Here is a 17,601-nt window from a genome sequence, read left to right on the forward strand (position 1 = left end):
GTGTAACGGTGAACCCTATACACTGGACTGTACAAGTACTTCCATGATCTATAGAGGCGCTATATTACTTTTTTTTTTATGTAAATATATCCGCTGAAGGACGTTGATACGACTGATCTGAATGAAGGCAATGGCTGATCCTCGCTGGTGGGAGCCGTCGTATATGTAAGCATAGGCGTAAGTGCCCTGCATCGCTGGTAGCGGAATACATTTAAAAAACCGTTATCAGCTTTTAAACGCCTCAAAGCGAGATGTCTATCCAAACGAGCTCCATGGTGTAAACTAGCATATCTCTAAATGAGGGAATGATTAACTATTTTTGATTATGATGACTATTGTCAAGATCGTAGGCCAATTGTTAAAACTAAACTGAGTAATTTACCATACGTCGTCCATGTTCAATTAGATTGCACCATCTCTGTATCTTTCAACTAATATTTGTTGAAACTGTATTGTATACGTGCCAGACAGAACAGTTAAATGATCAGGAAACCGCATGGTGGAATACCTCATTTCTAGTATTTGAAAAGCCGCAATGTCGCTCAAATGTATGGAAAACTCGTATTGTTCGATAATATTCTGCCGCATGAAAAGCCGTAATAAAACATTAATATATTTAAGCCATATCTTGTAAATAATGTTTGGTCTATGTTTAAGCAGCTACAAAAACAGTGTGCCAAACCGGGTTATACAAAAGTTGTCTTCGATTGTGTCACACCTAAAAAGTATATCTAAATTGCGCCACAAAATAAATACTTTCAAATTATCTTGTGTTTAAAGCTAATAGTCTTGTACCCTTCAAATTCGCATAATAACTAACCATCCGGCCTGGTAATGGCTAGAGTGCCATAGGTATGAATAGCCATCAAAAAACAAGGACGACGGTGGGATCTAACTGGAAAGAACATTAAAGGCGACAAAAAAGAAGACGTCAACTAAGTGAAATGTCAAGGTACACGCTCTAGCCACGACCAAGACGATGTGGTACAGATAGTGCCAGCGAACGCGCCTTATGTAAATAGAGTTAAAGGAAACTGAAGGGCGACAGACGCCAAGCTTCCTCATGAAGAACAGAGAATCGATGTTCAGCAAATCGCTAGCACCAGGAAAATTATAGAAGAAATAAGATTGGGCTTGTGTCATAAGCAAAAAAAATATTCTTATCATATACGCTGGCACTATAGAATTGCTCGAAAGGGTTTGCTAAGTTCAAAGCTATAATTTTGAACTTCAAGGGGGCGTACCCAACCTCGATCGGTTATCTGATGTATATGGTTACCTCAGATGACACATAATCAATTAATTGTCCCACAAAGTAATGTAGGAATTCCAGACTTTTATCCGATATCTTAAATATGTATGCTATAGGCCAAGAATAGTGCACAAGGAATTACGGTTTACTATTGACCCTATACGTCTAGCCCGGTATCACGCAATGCACAGTAACAGATCGGTAGTATGCAGGTATATATATCCACGTCGATATGAAACAGCGAAAGGAACGGGTAGCTTTAGCTCGGAGTTAAATCAGACCATGATCTGAGCCTAGTGGACCTGAAAGGATCTTATATACTAGGAAATACTTGAGAAGAACAAGACGGTCCATCAAGATCTGCATATGGCCTTTTTACATCGATTGAACAAGGTTATCTTACGGAAATTCGTTCGTATCCACCATATCTTGCAAGCTTTGCCCCTGCGCATCCCCGCTTTATACAATCACTGGCAAATGAAATTCGCAGCCATCTACTTTATTGTCCAGAGGATCTCAAAACCCGAGTGGAAAATAGAAACCTGAAAGTTTCTAAAGTCTGAAAAGAATAAATTGTTGCGTGTCGAGGAAAGACAGTAGAAGCCGGCGACAGGTATATAATGAATAAAAAATTGTAGCTAGAATGATAGAAAAATTTGTTCACTTACGTTACAACCTAAGACGAAGATGTATTGGTATAGTTAGATTTTTAGTTTTATAAAAGATGGCATAAAGGAATCGGGTGTATGCTGGCAGTTTAAGTTAAAGCCATTTACATTGCTGAGTAATAGGATGAGTACAGTTGATCACACTGATTGATACAGGATCTAACTGTTGGTCTATTTTACAGTATGTCGGGCGTGACACTCGCCAATCAGAGTGCTTAAATCAGTTAATGGCAAAATAAGTGAGGAGCGAAGCCCGCGTATAAATCTTAATATATGTACTACAAGGCCCAAAACTTTTCTCTGTCTACGTTTCCGTCAGCTCCCCGAAGATGCTTTACATAGATACATAACGTAATCGTTTTGATTAGATTTCCTACAGGCTAATTTTACGGATATATGCGTGTAATTTTGTATGAGTTTGACTTTTTATGGAAGATTCTTTCTTACTAAATTTTCGAAAAAATAATGCCGCGTCTTAGATTATGTATTTTTGCGGCAAATATTGTGCACAAAGGAATCTAATTGATGGAAAGGTTGAAAAGCGGACTGTCGCCATAAAGAACGACATGGACTCAATAAAGTGATGATAAGAACTTATGATAAGATAACGTATTGGTTCCGGAGGTTAATTTAGGTGCACAAGTAACTATTTCGGTTTATGTATATCATTTCGAAGTTAAGATTAGAGCTATGTGGGTTTAACAAAGGGTTCATTGCAATATTAGACCGCAAAAGTATCAGATGAGCAGCGGGAAATTTTAAAACAGGTTGAACGAGCTATAGGTTAGATCAGATAGAACAAATCCCTGGAAGTAGGTAATATAATGATTACAGGATTACTGACACAATAGAATGACGAACACATTGCCAGAATCATCAGAGTTCATCGTTTAAATTCGACGAAATTATAGACATAGGGTCTCTACCAGAGAATTGTAGTCGCATAACTGTAAAAGTATAAGTCTGTAACCGAACTATATATAGTTCTTGTTAGGTTGAATGTAGCAAATCTATTGTTCTTAATATAGGAACATTCTAACGGGACGACAACTGCAGCCAGGTAATGGGATCATTGGAGCATTTCAACGGAATGAGTGAAGGAGGATATCTACAATGAGACAATTGTCGATGTAGAATTGGCCTATAAGTTACACCAATCTGGAAATGACATTATCGGATCACGGCGATACATTCGCGGGATTTACGAGCCAATCTAGTTCTTATTATGATTGCGTACCATGTTATATTATTGGAATAAGTTGAAATAACAATCAATTTGGGCATACGCAACCTGGGTTTTAGCATTTTTTTTTAGATTTAGTTGCTCTATGTTGTTAGGCCCAAAGGTAGAACAATTTGGTAGGCACTGTGTTTCATTAACGGACTCGGAGAACCACCTGCAAAGGAAACGGCTATTGTTCGAATCGGCAATCAGTAAAATAAATGCATGTCAGTGGAACAAATAATAAACACCGTTTTCAAATGTAGGAGGAGAACCAAATCAGTCTTTCGAATCCTTCGTCTGGATCAGTTGCTAACGCCTGCGAAGCATATAGGTATAATTATGGCGTGATGACAGTACGCGTACTGGCGAGTGATGACGACCAGCTTCAACTATAGAGTAGGTAAGGTATTTCTAAATTGTTCTAGACCTGAAGTTAGTACTTTACTTTAAAATACTGTATTGCAACAATAACATTGCGAGTAAACGTGGCCTCTATTTAGCAATTAGTGAGACCGTTTCTAAAAGGAGACGCTAATGGTGAATTGGATCTGAGACGGTGATGCACTTCTGATATCATAGAGCGTTACTTTTCGCGAATAAAGAGCTTCAGGAACCTGGGGCAGCAATAGCGAACTAACTTAAGTTTGAGCAATACAAAATGTATTTAGTTCTTTGTGTAAATCCTTAAAAATTCTATAAACAACTCTAGGTAGTGGCTTCGTGAATTTCTTTTAGGTTCTTTCTAACTGCCATTCTGTTGGCAAGCTAACTATCTAATACAATAGAACCTGCACATACGCTTCTCAGCGAGCTGAATACTTACTTACCTTACTGTGAGATGAACGAATGAATACTAGAAATAATTGAATGTAAGCGCGGAAACTGTTACGTAAATTCTGTTAATCGTAAACATTTTTGAAATATAACAACACCAACATTCAGCGTACTTCATGATTGTGATATAAATGAACAAGCATATGGCCTAAGTGGATAGGCATCTACCCCACTCCAGTTAATTGATGCGTCCACCTCAATGCACTGCTTTTGACATCACACACACGCTTTCAAAAAACTTGACGACCAAGACTAATCTTCCCGATGCGTTTCTCGTCGTGTTTACGGTAATAAGAGATAACTGTGTTTAACACATCTCTGAGCAGTTTGCAAAAGTCAAATCTTTTTATCCGTCCATAAAAAAGTTCTGGTTCAGGCCGTTCTAACTATCCTGAGAGAAACGATGTCAGACAATAATTTTTCTGCAAAATGTTAAGGTTCCGTCATATGGCTAATACAACTGCATCTACGGTAAGCGATCGTCACATTATTCTATATAACTTTATTAACTGAATCTTCTTCTCCATAGATTCTATATTGCAAATGACCTCAGGATCAATTTCTAAGAATATCACACGAAAACCGGTCAGCCAATTTTAAATAGATTACACGTGGGGGTTTTTCGTGCTTTCGCAGTTCCGAGTCCAATCGGGATGAGGTTCTACCACCGCGGCGGCTGTCCTCGTATGGTGCAGTTGACCGTTATTCGATTGTGAGGAACCTAATGTATTCATGGCATTTTCCCTATCGCAGCTTAAGTTCTTGATGTTCAGGAACAGTTACGTCTGGCCTTCATGCCGCTGTCATGCGAAAAGGGATTCGATGCCGCATTGTGTCTGCAATAGGAAACGAAAACGCTTTATCAGCAATTTTCTGTTCAAGAGGTAACGTGATGTAGAGACAGCTTTTGTCTTCGATGATATTAAATTATAGTGCCTAATATACATATATATATGTGTGTGTTTGTGTTCTCCACGCCTTTAAAAAAGCTGGATTTTGAGAGGATTTTTTTGTTGAAATATTGAGGAACACAATATTACTGCAGTGGTATTGAAAACTACTTCAGAGTAATACCACATTATTTATTGCAGTACTTAATAATATTTTCTTTGTTAAAAATGGCAGTTTTTAATCTTAGCTCGATCATTATTTAGCAGCTTTTGAGAAATTATTGTTGATATAATAGTTGGTGAAACTACTGTGCGTTTATTTGAAAGATAAGAATTCTAATCTCAAGCGGAGTGTCTTATTTGTGTATAAATATATATTTAATAGATTACAAATCATCAACCATCTGAAAAAAACGACCCAATGATCGATTACGTGATTTCAACAATGTCAACTGCTATCATACTAGTGCTAATGTTCACCATCACCATTAACACCACTATAATATGGCTTAGCCGTCGTGCACTTTGATCGGTATACTAAATGTTAATATACATAATCAGAGAAAGACCCAACGACTCAGGCGCATCACTGGTCATTTTGGGTTTTCCATCTCGAGCTCGAGACATATTTTAAAGATCAGTAACTGACACACTCTATTTTGTGCGTTCTCGCGCAAATGCAGGAACAAGGTGCCATTTGTTTATGTAATCGTCGAGACTAGCCCACAGGGGACTCGTGCCATGTACTGTTTCATCGCAGTTCGTTCTAGCATCAGCGACTATGGCACTGCTTCGCGGATTTCAAGCGCCGTCCGCCATTGCAGACGCTGCTTCCTATGGCGACTTTAAGGCCCAACCGTCATTTAACTTGCCTGCGACCAAGTTTTACGGCTTTAGGTTCGAAACGCCCCATAGGGCCGTCGGTATTCCTCATAAATAAGTATTATTCGTACTAAATTGTTCACAAGAGTTTCTACATTGCATGCAGAATTAAACAGCGTACCATCTCGAACTTTCTACAACAAAGCACTAGGATATACTGTATTCATTTTGAAATATATATATATATATATACATAAGGCGATTTGTAGAATGACAACAGTCTCTCGAATATTATTATATGTATATTAACAATATGTCAGGCAAATAAGGATTATTTTCCTATTATATTATGATTAATAAGATAAAACGTGTAATTTTACTTCCTATTTTTAGTATGTAAATTATGTAATAGATACACTCTATTACGTGTGTTAATAAAGCTATTATAGTGTATGGGTCACTTACTTCATTTGTTTTTAGTTCGGAAGGACAGTGGTTACTTTCTACGAACACACGATAGTAATAATGTATGTAAAGTTTTCTTTCAACCTTAATAAAGGTACTGGATTGATTCAGAGAAGCTTATGTATGCACGGACGAATCTTCGGCCACGGCCACCAATGTTTGCCACTGAAGTACCTGTAAGAAAATTTTCACTTCACACTTACAACATATACTCTTATATGTGTAATTTACATGTTTTCGCCAGATCTCTAATTGCGACAGTTTAATGGTACAGCAGAGATGGTCAGCCGCTGAAGGTGTGTCATCTGCCGTTTGTGCATGACCGTTATCATCAACGTATCGAATAGATTTTTTCTTCTTTTTCTCTGATTAGACGAATAGGTAGTCTACCTCGATTCTTTTATGGAAAGAAAGTCACGATTCAGGCGGCGGTGCTCGTACGCACGTGACACTCAAGGAGACTGTTCCTTGTTACTGCCTAGTGATCCAGCGGGAAGGAGTGCACGCAACGTGGGTATTAGGCAAACATGACGTAGTACGTGTCTCTCCCGCCTGTTCTTTATTTATTTGGTTCTAGTTTCAAGCAAAAACGATCCGTAGAACAGCAAAGCCAGACAGGAAGTGCAAGCGACTAACAACAATGAGAGGCATACCTTCTAAGAACTCAAATAAAAAGGTTCCTGCAAAATAAACAAAAACATGGCCTGCACTTTAACCCTATTCGTGTTCTGTTGGCCGGTCTCTATTGCAGCTTCTCTTGCGCCGGCGTTTTGCATTGCTTCTACATTCGAGTAACAAAGCCGACGACGAGCCAACAACAGATGTTTTTAACAGTGCTTAAACTTTTTTGTCAGAGTTGGATAAGTGAGGAGAAATTTCACTGTCTGTAGTAAAAAGGGCCGAAGATGAAGAAGGCAGTTGACCAGGTAAATAATTACGCTAACGGAAAGCTCCGATGGACGTTTAGGACTCGTAACCTGTCATCGGTATCGACTAAATGAGAGCACCGATTATTCCACTTCCAAGTTACAAGTCTTGAAAACTAATATCTAAAAGCCTTTAACTAATATAAAATAGACATACACAGAACATGTAGACAAAACATATTTCGATTACATGATAACGGTATCGTTTTGTTTGTATACCGTTTACTGGTACTTCATACTACACCCACCAGCCAATACGCACCGGTTGAAAATAAATAACTATCCTAACGTAAATCAGCAGACGTATAAAATTTAGCCAAGATTAAAAGTTCTATTACATGGTAGTTTTATTCAGAACTATTTCTACCTCTTATCTATATGAGAAAGAGGATGTCAAAAGAATGCTTCCTTGATTTCTGTTAATTTTAATAAAAATGATAAGATTTAAGCAAACAGCATAAAATTTCAAAAAAAAACATCAGTCGTCGTTGCGAGCGATAAACTATGGTTAACAATCGAACAAGAATTACCGTTTTCCAAAATACCATATTTTTGGTGCTTTGTATATTCAGAAAATATTTTTTTGGTAATATGTATGTATGATGGTATGGGGAACGAGTGAAGTGCAATAGCAAACATACGCAAAGTGACGCCAGGCGTGGAAATGATGGACGTATTACCAGTGCATAATATTTTTTGTTACACCTAGACCCATAATGGTATAAACTGACCGTTAGCTATCCGTTCGCATACGCTATTACCAGAAATAAGGGTTATACAAAATGTAATATTATAAGAAAATGAAAGATTATAAGAAATGATGGTATATCGCACAATTTTTTTAAAATAATTTTGTGGAATATGTTAGAAGCGTTAGAAAGTGACACACTTTATCCTTTGAACAATGCAAGAACTTCAGTAATAGGTTACGTTTTACTAGTCCTCTAAAATGAGCAGAATGCAAAGCTCGCCATTTCTTTCCTCAGCCGTTTCCAGAACCATAGTAATAGTGACTCCTTGAAGTTTCTCAATTTTAAAGGAAAACGTAGTCATAGTGGTGTTCTTTTTGTTTGCAGCCTTGGACAATAGCGGCCTCGCTGTTAAGCCGTATTCGAGACTTATTGGAGACTATTTGGATCCCATTGACAAGTCTGCATACAATTGGTGATAGCCCGATATTTATCACAGCCTCTATAACCATTAAAGGAGTCGCTAATAGTCTGGTCAGAATTCAATCGGTACCGAACATTTTTCATCGCGTTTCTTTATTACCTAAACTGTTCCTACTACGATAAGATCGTCAAACCAGGAAGACTTTAGAGTTATAAGCCCCCCATTTTAAATGAATTTCTTTATTCTTTAAATGGGTCTAAAATAGCTAATTCAACTTCTTAACAATTCAAGTAAGTATAAGGCTATTGTTAGAAATTATCATTTTGGATACAAATACTTTTCATTGAACGCCAGTTACCCTACAGGTATAAAAGATTTGCCAACGAAAGCTTCACTAATGTTTTTATGAACACAGAATGCGGCATGGTCGCGAAAACAAATAATACGATACAACAATTTTTTTTCTGACAGGAACCGGCCCCGCGAAATTAGTGGGCCATGAAACTTGGAGTTCAATATTTTCAGTGTCTTCTATATCTGACAAGCACACGCTTTACGTTTCTCAGTTCTTCTAAGTAAATAAGATAAAAGAGAGACACTTTGTTGCATAGACAACTTAATGGTGGTACGTAACGGAACGTATCCATAGAACGAGTAGCTAGTATCTCGTTATTACACTCGCAATTTTATGGGGATTTTCTCCTCACGAGACAAATTATTAGATAGACCAAGTCGGGATTTGCAGCACGCATTCACTTATCACATATAGACGTTGGTGGGAATCTGCACAACCATGTTCTGGCAAATCGGTGTAGCGCCTGTCCTATCGAGAAAATTAACCTGGAACCAATATTTGCGAAATCGCTTGAATTTTAAGGTAAAGTACAAGGTAATAGCTTATTTTTGTATCTTCTATAAGACAGAAGCTTGAGTTGATGCGAAGACACGTTTGTCATTTACAGCTGATTACGATATACGTACGCCGATTCTACGTAACTGATCAGCGACGAAGACATTCAAACCAGCTAACTGATCCATTCTAAATGTCTACTGATGCCATTTCTCGTAGTGATTTCGTGTGATTTCCTAAAAATCAGATAATACTAGCCCAAGTCTCTCTCATGGAGAATTGAACACGTAGAATCGAACGGTGCTACCAGATCTGGATCTGCTGCATGGAAGCAACAAACATGTGTTTAATTGATATTAACTTGATAAGCATTTATAAATTCACTAGTTTAACTTTCAAATTTGGCCGATTTTGTAAAAATTGGTCTTGCATTTCTTGAAAAATTGATATTAATTTGTTATATACGAACGGATCACGGACCGAACAGCCAGAACGTCATCATGGATGCCCATTAGTGATGATTCTTCAAAACAATGCAAATATTCCTACTATTCTAGACTTTCGAAAGATAAGGCACACGTAGACGAAAGAACCGCAAGGAAATTGTTTATGCAAAAGAACACCAAGTCATTACTGCCATTTTAGGCCAAATGGGACACTTTATTATTGTTACAGATATAAATAGATGAACCGTGTATGACTAAGCTCTCTGGTTGGCCTAAAGTCCTTTTTGTGCTTCCGTATGTAGAAGAGTCCTTCTAAATTACTTGTTACCAAGGCTGTCAGATGCAATGCTTTTGGTGTTTACGTTTTTCACAGAGGCTAAAAAGTTCTATACGATATACTATAATAATATGTACGATTTAATCGAGATGAATTAGATAGGTAGCTTTCTCCCTTATCCAGTTGGATCTGAAGAACGAATCAATTGGGTTCTCTGTAGGACAAATGAAATCCCAACAATTTGAATCTGAATTTCCCGTATCCGATTGCTTCGAAGAGTTTTTTTTGTTATTTAGGTTTTCATACACCCAGTTCTGTATTGAACCATTTTTAACCCAGTGCCTAAGTAATATTTAAATATGAGCTGCGATTGACACGCCGAGTAACTCTAACTAGTGTAATGAGAGATCTGTGTTATTTAGGAAGAACTTCGGCCTTAGACATTAGGACTAAACTAGTCTAGCAACGTTTTCCTGTTGTCTTACATACAGATCCAATCATAATTAGTCATCCAGTGTAGCGGCCAGCCTGATACTGTTCACAAAAATCTGAGAACTTTGTCTCTTGATAAAACTTCATTGCGACATGCGTATTTGCCCCTTTCAAAGTTGTTGGAGCGAAGCTGTTGTGCGGTAATTGTAGGAGAAACTAGATTTTAAGGTAGATAAGAAATCTGCGTTGAACTTCAAAGCAGTAAGAGTCTGATAGGAATTGCGCGACGACAATGTATCAGTTGTCTTTTTTTTTTTGAACAACTGTACACGTCATGAAGTTACATTGATTTCACAAAAAGACCTGCAACTTCAAGTTCTCAGGCTACTCAGGTCAGATGCCTTGAAACAGATCCATCTAATCAAGCAGAATTCGTCGCTTGTTTTTGCAGCGAAAGCTAGCTAGCTAGAGGCAAATACATCTCGAAAAATAGGAAGTTTGTCTTTGGTTTCTTTTGTATGTGCAACACATAGATGTCAAATCAGCCATATCGTTGAAATTTAATTCTATCTCATATTTAATTTCAGAATTGATTTGCAAATGGTGCATAGATGATATCTAACTGATTTTTAAAATAAAGTCGAATTCACGCTTGGCGTAAGCATAACGATCGTCGAAAGCCATATCAGGCCTCATTTACTAACATGGTTCGATAAACATTCTTATGTGAAACCGTGAAAAATCTGTAAATTGGACTCATTTTATACATGAGAGATATTCTTTTTTTATCATTAGCCATTCCTTAACTATTACCTGAATTTGCTAAATGTGGCCGAGTTACGAGCAATGGTAAATTGGTAAACTTTATTCGATCCTAATGTTTTTGGAAAAGTATATCTATCTTTAACGTGATACCCTATCGACTACATAAACGTTCTCGTTCCTAATCTATCCATACCTAGCAGCTTAATTAGGTAACATAATTAGTCTGACTCAAATCTTCTTTGAATTATATAAGGATACTTATTATCGATGTATCCTTGATCTGTATTTGTTTCTTCGTTTGAAGTACTGCGTGTTATATTACTCGTAACTTTTTTATATTTACGTTTATAAAATATTCGATTCGCTAATTAAATAATCTTCCTCGATATATAATTTGTTTTACAAATATAACTTATCTTATGTTATTATATGACATGTTGCTATAGAATACAGCGTTTTCTTATGGCTCGTCGATAGAGTCACAATTTTTATTTATTTGGAATACAGGCTGTATTTGTCGTAACTCATGAGGAAGCACCCGTCTTCAAAACTCGCTTTGAAACTCAGCAGACTGGTAACAATAAAATGTTATTTTTTTATTTTGCCCTTATTGGGTAATTATCGTAAAATAGAGTTTCAGCTTTAGTGACCCAGACCCAATCAATTATAATACCCATCATAAACAAACATTTCAAGACGTTGGCTATCACTGCAATCAACGCCATAAAGTGAGTTGTGGCTTTAACACTTTCAACCTCATCAACAAAAGTTTCCATAGCTTAATCTGCAGCGACTTTTGAACGACCTAACGCTTCTCTACGAAAGAAGATCCAACAAAAGATGACGATAAATAAACGCTGACAAGAACAAACATGCAATTGCCGCCTTTGTCTAACTGTCCGTTCGCTATATTTTTTCCTGCAGTGGCAGACACTAAACACCTGCTAACCATCAGAAGACTGAGGATGAATTATCCAGGACGATTTTGCCGTCTTCGATACACTGAGAGGACTGGGTAACGGCCAGTTGGGTTTCACTTACGCTCAGTATTAATTCCGGTAATTGTTCTTCTGTCCCTGTTAGCTTCGAGTGGAAGGGTTGTGTCATCTGCAAACTCTTTGACATGGGAGAGTCATTGAAATGGAAATGCAAACAAATTGATTGAAAATACGTTCCCTATTCGAAATTGTCGACAACGCTGGCGTCGAGATTATACCATGAATGACCTCCGTTAAGTCGATGAGAGTCAGCTAAGTGGACTTGGAATAGCTAAGTAATTCTTCATTAAAATTAACATTGATTTACCTTTAATTGCTAGATCTTTATCTTCAAAACAACAAGAGCTTCCAGTTTGGCGAACAGCATTCGTTTCTAAAAGAACCACAAGATGCCGCCACTTTTGACGGAAACCGATAGTTAGGAAATGAAAATAAGTAAATCGTTTTAAACCTCAGGGACGACGAGATCTGCCAGTTCATCATTTGATTCTAACGAAATGTCGAAACTTGATTAAATCAAATTTTTTCAGGTTGTGATTTTACATAATTTTTTCGAGCCGGTATACTACAGCCTTTGTTTGGTCACGATATTTGTAGAGGTACTGTCGCTTCTGCCTCATGATGCCTAAAGGCCACCAGACCGCTAAGTTCGTATTTTTATTTATCATCGGAAAAGTTCTATCGAACCGTGCTCTTTATCTTTCAGTTACTTATTTAGTAACGCTGATTGCACATTGTTTTAAAGTGACAATGTAAGAGCACCTTCGGACTCAATAGTACATTGAAGTTCTGCCGCTACCGGTGACAGTATGAATGCTTGCTGGTAAAAAGAACCATTTGCACGCTCACTGGCGCACCAGGTAGAGACTTGTTCGTTATGTTATACAAACCAGGCGCGCAATTTACCCAATTACTTGAAGTCGTATTCTTTGCTGTTTCTGCCTCCTACAGGAGAGTCTTCGCTAGTTGCGGAGGTTGACGACACCGGGCTGGCTACAACCACGACAATGATGTTGTTAACTGGTGCGGAGGACGAACCTATCTGCAAGCGAGTGTCCAGTGGAGGCGACCTTGCATTCGACGCATCTCAGCTAAGCTTCATTGAAGAATGCACGGAGGAGATGGAGTACGAATTTACCGAATCCAGAGATTCCCTCACAGATCTGCCGTCCTCTCATACGTACCGAAAGGAGCTGCCACTTAAGGTTTAAGAAATTTTATTTCATAACAATATTTATCTCAACTCAAATATGCATGATTAGAACATTTCTTAGCCACCTAGAGAAACGTACAAAAATTAAGCTTTCTCTCAATTTAGCATTATGGGTGACGAAACCTGTGTATTTGGGCAGACCTCTTTCTGGTTAGGAGGTTTATGTGATACGCATTTGATTTGGCTTTAGGACGGCTTCTTATTCGTTCTTTCGGACGACTACGAATGGTTCCGGTTGTATGTGGCGGTGTATTCGAAACACTTGGACGCGTACCACAATATACTCGATCCCCTGCCTGGCATCTCAGTGAACATCTCCACGCTGACCCAGGTGCGCCTGCAAAGCCCTTGCCAGTTTAAGGCCCAAATGCCCGACCAACAGCTCTTTCCCTTTGCTGTTATTGTAAGTGAATTTTTCATGCGTCTTTTTTTCTATCTATCATAGCTTGTTTATGTTCTCTAGAATAGTTTTGATAAATGCGAATGTCGCATTTTATCTTTGTAAGCCATTAGAGCCAATCGAAGATAAGCCCTCAACGGTACTAAAAAATGCATCCTTTTTTATTATGGAGAATCGTTTAGGAGAGATTTAGCCGTTATTCCAATTTGATGGTTTTAAAAGGAGCAACATATTTACCGCTCATTGCATTAATTTTGCATCATCAAAATATACTCGAGTAAATCATCAGGAGTTCGTGAATAATCTACGAAATTCGAATAAAACTACCCAAGAAGATATCGTGATATATAAAGCAATCGATGTTACTGCAGGACATCTGATTGACAGTCTGGTTCCACTTCGGCCATCCAACGTCCTGTCGGTGGGTGCTTATGTTCACGATGAGGCTTCCGTGCAGTTCACAACAAGCGAAGTTTAATATATAAAACGAATGATATTAATCAGCTGATACGAGTTAGACACCAACAGGGAGCAGAATGAACAATGAGAATATAGATAAATTGATGTAATCATAGAAAAAAGGAGCTAATTATATTGATTCTTTTCATTTCACAAATTTCTATACCAGCCAGTCGATATAACAGCTTAACGTAAGCAACAGAAGAAGCGTATCGTTTTCGAATGTCAACGTCGTATCTAACGAACAGCTGCGCTAGGGGCTATCGTTGTAAATACGCTGTGGACAAAATTAATACGATATACATCTGAATACGATAGACATCTGAATATAGGTTTTCTGATCTTTGCAAATAAATCAACACATCGCTAAATTGGAAATAGCGCAGTTCGGCATTATTTATATAGTTGAAAATTGTGGAAGTACAAGACACAAGTTGCCAGTTTTCTCCGTCTCACTTCCCAATAGACCTAGTTATTCTCAGCGGATCAGCAGGCAGGTTAACAAAGAGTAGCTATAATCTCATTTTCCCCATTTGCCGGCATTCTGTGGGCGGACTCGAAGTGGGGTTCATATTTGCCGTCGCAGCAACGAAAAAGTTTTCTCTCTATTCTGTTCACAGCAAGACCCTGTTTCAATTCCAAAGCTAGAACCAAGGTGAAACATAGTGCAGGCGGGACAGCTGGCAAGCAGACTGGGTCGTCGGACGGCGGCAGCACAATCGCGGGGACTTTGGAAGGTATGCCGCTACGATCATTTCTGGGGTTGGGGCGGGGGATCGCTTCTTCACGTAGATTCTTCCTCAACTCCCTCTCCACTCGTGGTAGGCTTTTTCCGCGGCCTTCCCAGGCGCTGCTGCTGCTGTCGCCGCCGCCGCCGCCACCACCGCAGGCCAGCCCTTTCCCGTGGCCCGCGTTTCCCACAACACTCGCATTGACTGTATCCCCATTGACTAGCACAGCCATTGACACTTTTGTCCTGTCCCCAGTGCAGAGCACCGCTAAATTTGAACGACAGCAAACGAACGTCGGCCGTTTGCTATATTTGGCCTGCGCTCTGCTCCGATAGTTTTCGAAGGGCCGGTGTGGGTGCAAACTAACCCAGAACCACCTCTGTCTCTATCTGAACTACCCAGCCACCGACATTCAGACGCCTCTTCCACATATTTAGTACGGTCAACTTAGCAGCAGCAGGAGGCCAGCCAGGTCCAGTAGCGTGTCCACAGGATGTATTGTTGCAACATCCCTTTCGGTAGCAGATGAGAGGCTGTTACCGTTACCGCAGCAGTGGAAGCTGTAATAGTAATTGTGGTCATAGTGCCAATGGATGATGGTCGCTTGCCGAACGGGAACGCCGGCCCGCCGACTCGCTAACTTGACGACCGTCCGTCCGTTGTTTGTCTTGCGGTTTACATTAACAAAAGTAGTTGCAACAGGAACTGTAGAATTTCTTGTAGTTAGGAGAGCAGTCGTAGTGGACCAGTCGTAGAAGTACCCTAACTTACCGAAGTTGTCAAAATGGAAATAATAACACGAAGTGGAATAGTGGAACAGTAGTTGTATTTGTAAGCATTCGTAGGTAGACGTTTCCGTACCTGTCGAGTTGTCGACTGCGGAATTATGAGAAGGTTACTTCAGTTCAACAAAAGCGACTGCAGCGACGACGGTGGCAGCAGCGGTTGCAACTCAGACTTAGATTGCTGTTACTACGATGAAGACCGCCGGATATGATGCGAGGTGCGAGCGTAATAGCGCGCGCTCAGCCTCGCGGTTTCCCGCCGGTGGCTTCCGGTGGCTTCCGGTGGCGACGGAAAACAACACGTCCTCCTCAACGATGTTTCCTGGCCACCTGTTAAGCTGGCACCACCATTATTATCTATTGTACAACAAAAACAATAACGGGACGAAGAACCAACAACAGCAGCAGTAGCAGCGATGAAGACGAAAGTGACGAGTCTATCGAAAACAGCGGCGAAAGCAGTAGTAAGCCATAACAGCATTAATATCAACGGAAACAGTAGTTTCAGCGGTATCCCCGACGAGTAGCTATAGCAGGAGCGGAAGCAAAAATGGATACGCTATGTCGCGCGGTTAGAAGGTGCCTAAACGCAGAAATACCTGCACTCATTTGCATGCGGTAGCAATAACAGGAGTTCTTTTTTCTGTCGTTGCTGTTATTGTTCAAGTTAGACGCGACCAAAAAGGACGAACATAAGTGTACGGTCATTTGTGTGGGTCACCAGATCAGGCAAGGGCTTCAGACCATGAACAGATAGGCCTGCGGTTGAAACATAAGAACATTGTAGGCCTAGAAGAGACGCATTTAGCTATCATAGAACTGCAACGTAATGACTACGACGACGCTGAAAAGTGTTGCGAAGTGACAAACGTCCAAGAAAAAACCGGGTAACAGACTAATCTACCGAAAGAGGAAACTGCACGCTACAGTGGCTCGCCAGGTTAACTACCTGAATGCACTTTAAAAGTTTAGCCAACGGCAATAACAGTAGCAGCGGTCGTACTTTCTCCGCAGACTGCACAGTTTCACCATAGTCAATGGAGGCAGGGATTATCAGGTGGGTAGACAAATAAGTGCAATAGAAGAATCGTCTTCGCAGTTACTAACTTCACTATGTAGTTCCCTTTCCCTTTGCTTTCAGCGGAATCACCATTCGTTCTACTCATGCTTGGAAGGCTTGCGGAAAGTTAGGACTGTAATTACTCCATTGGCTTATTTGTCCTATATTACGACACAACATATAATCCATCTATTATTGTATAATAGATGTATAAATACATATATAAGAGCTTAAGACTTGCCACGAAAGTGTGGGCATATATACGTAAGCTTTGTTGCATTGGCTCGATAAGAGAAAATCAATCGGCTTAAGAAAATCGCGTAACAATGAACTGCATAGACTCCAAACTTTGTGGTCAACCAAAGGCTTTATTTAGCGCAAACACTGTAAGAACGTACCGTTAGCGTTAGGCTGGTTCAACAATAAGCTGGGATTCTTTTCGTGGTCATTGGCTTCAGCTTCACATTTGAACCACCTAACCGGTGAACGGAGAATTAGCCTTGTAGATGTCATATAGAAAATTATGAATTACGCTCTCGACTACAGAATCTGCTTGGTAGAAAGGAAGACGACAGCATAGGTTTCTCAGTAACAGAACTACTCGTTTTGTATTCGGCAAAGGCTCGTATGCTCGTAGATTCCCCTTTACGGCTATCCATCATGAATAAAGAGGCTAGTTAAATAAATTAGCTGGTTGACACTGCCAGGTAGATAAACTCAGTTTACTGATCGAATGTTCCATTTCCTATTCTTGGCCCGTCGTTTTTTCGTCACTGTGCTTTAGAGAAGCGAAAAATGATAGAAAATCATTAGCGTTCTCCAAACCGTCAGCGTATGACAAAAGTAGAATTCCCATTGGATTTAAATATCACGAACTATTTTCACCTGGAGCACCGAAGATGTGGCTGTTTTCTATTCTATTTTTACTGGTAGAATTCATGGTGGTGGACTTGATGAAACAACAGGTTGCTTGCTGTGATAAGCCTAGCT

General features: G+C 39.4%; 1 protein-coding gene across 1 annotated transcript in view; it reads left to right on the forward strand.

Annotated features, from left to right (window-relative positions):
• The first annotated feature begins 11,898 nt into the window (after nucleotides 1-11,898).
• LOC111251450 (uncharacterized) overlaps nucleotides 11,899-17,601 on the forward strand; it is a 35,919-nt gene continuing 30,216 nt past the window's right edge. Inside the window, exons 1-3 of the mRNA XM_022808028.2 lie at nucleotides 11,899-12,023; nucleotides 12,915-13,168; nucleotides 13,367-13,579. Of these exons, the coding sequence (XP_022663763.2) occupies nucleotides 12,971-13,168; nucleotides 13,367-13,579 (411 nt within the window). The 5' untranslated portion in view covers nucleotides 11,899-12,023; nucleotides 12,915-12,970. The remainder of the gene's footprint in view (nucleotides 12,024-12,914; nucleotides 13,169-13,366; nucleotides 13,580-17,601) is intronic.

The sequence above is a fragment of the Varroa destructor genome, unplaced genomic scaffold (genome assembly GCF_002443255.2).
Source record: "Varroa destructor unplaced genomic scaffold, Vdes_3.0 BEIS01000001.1, whole genome shotgun sequence".
NCBI classification, from domain to species: Eukaryota; Metazoa; Arthropoda; class Arachnida; order Mesostigmata; family Varroidae; genus Varroa; species Varroa destructor.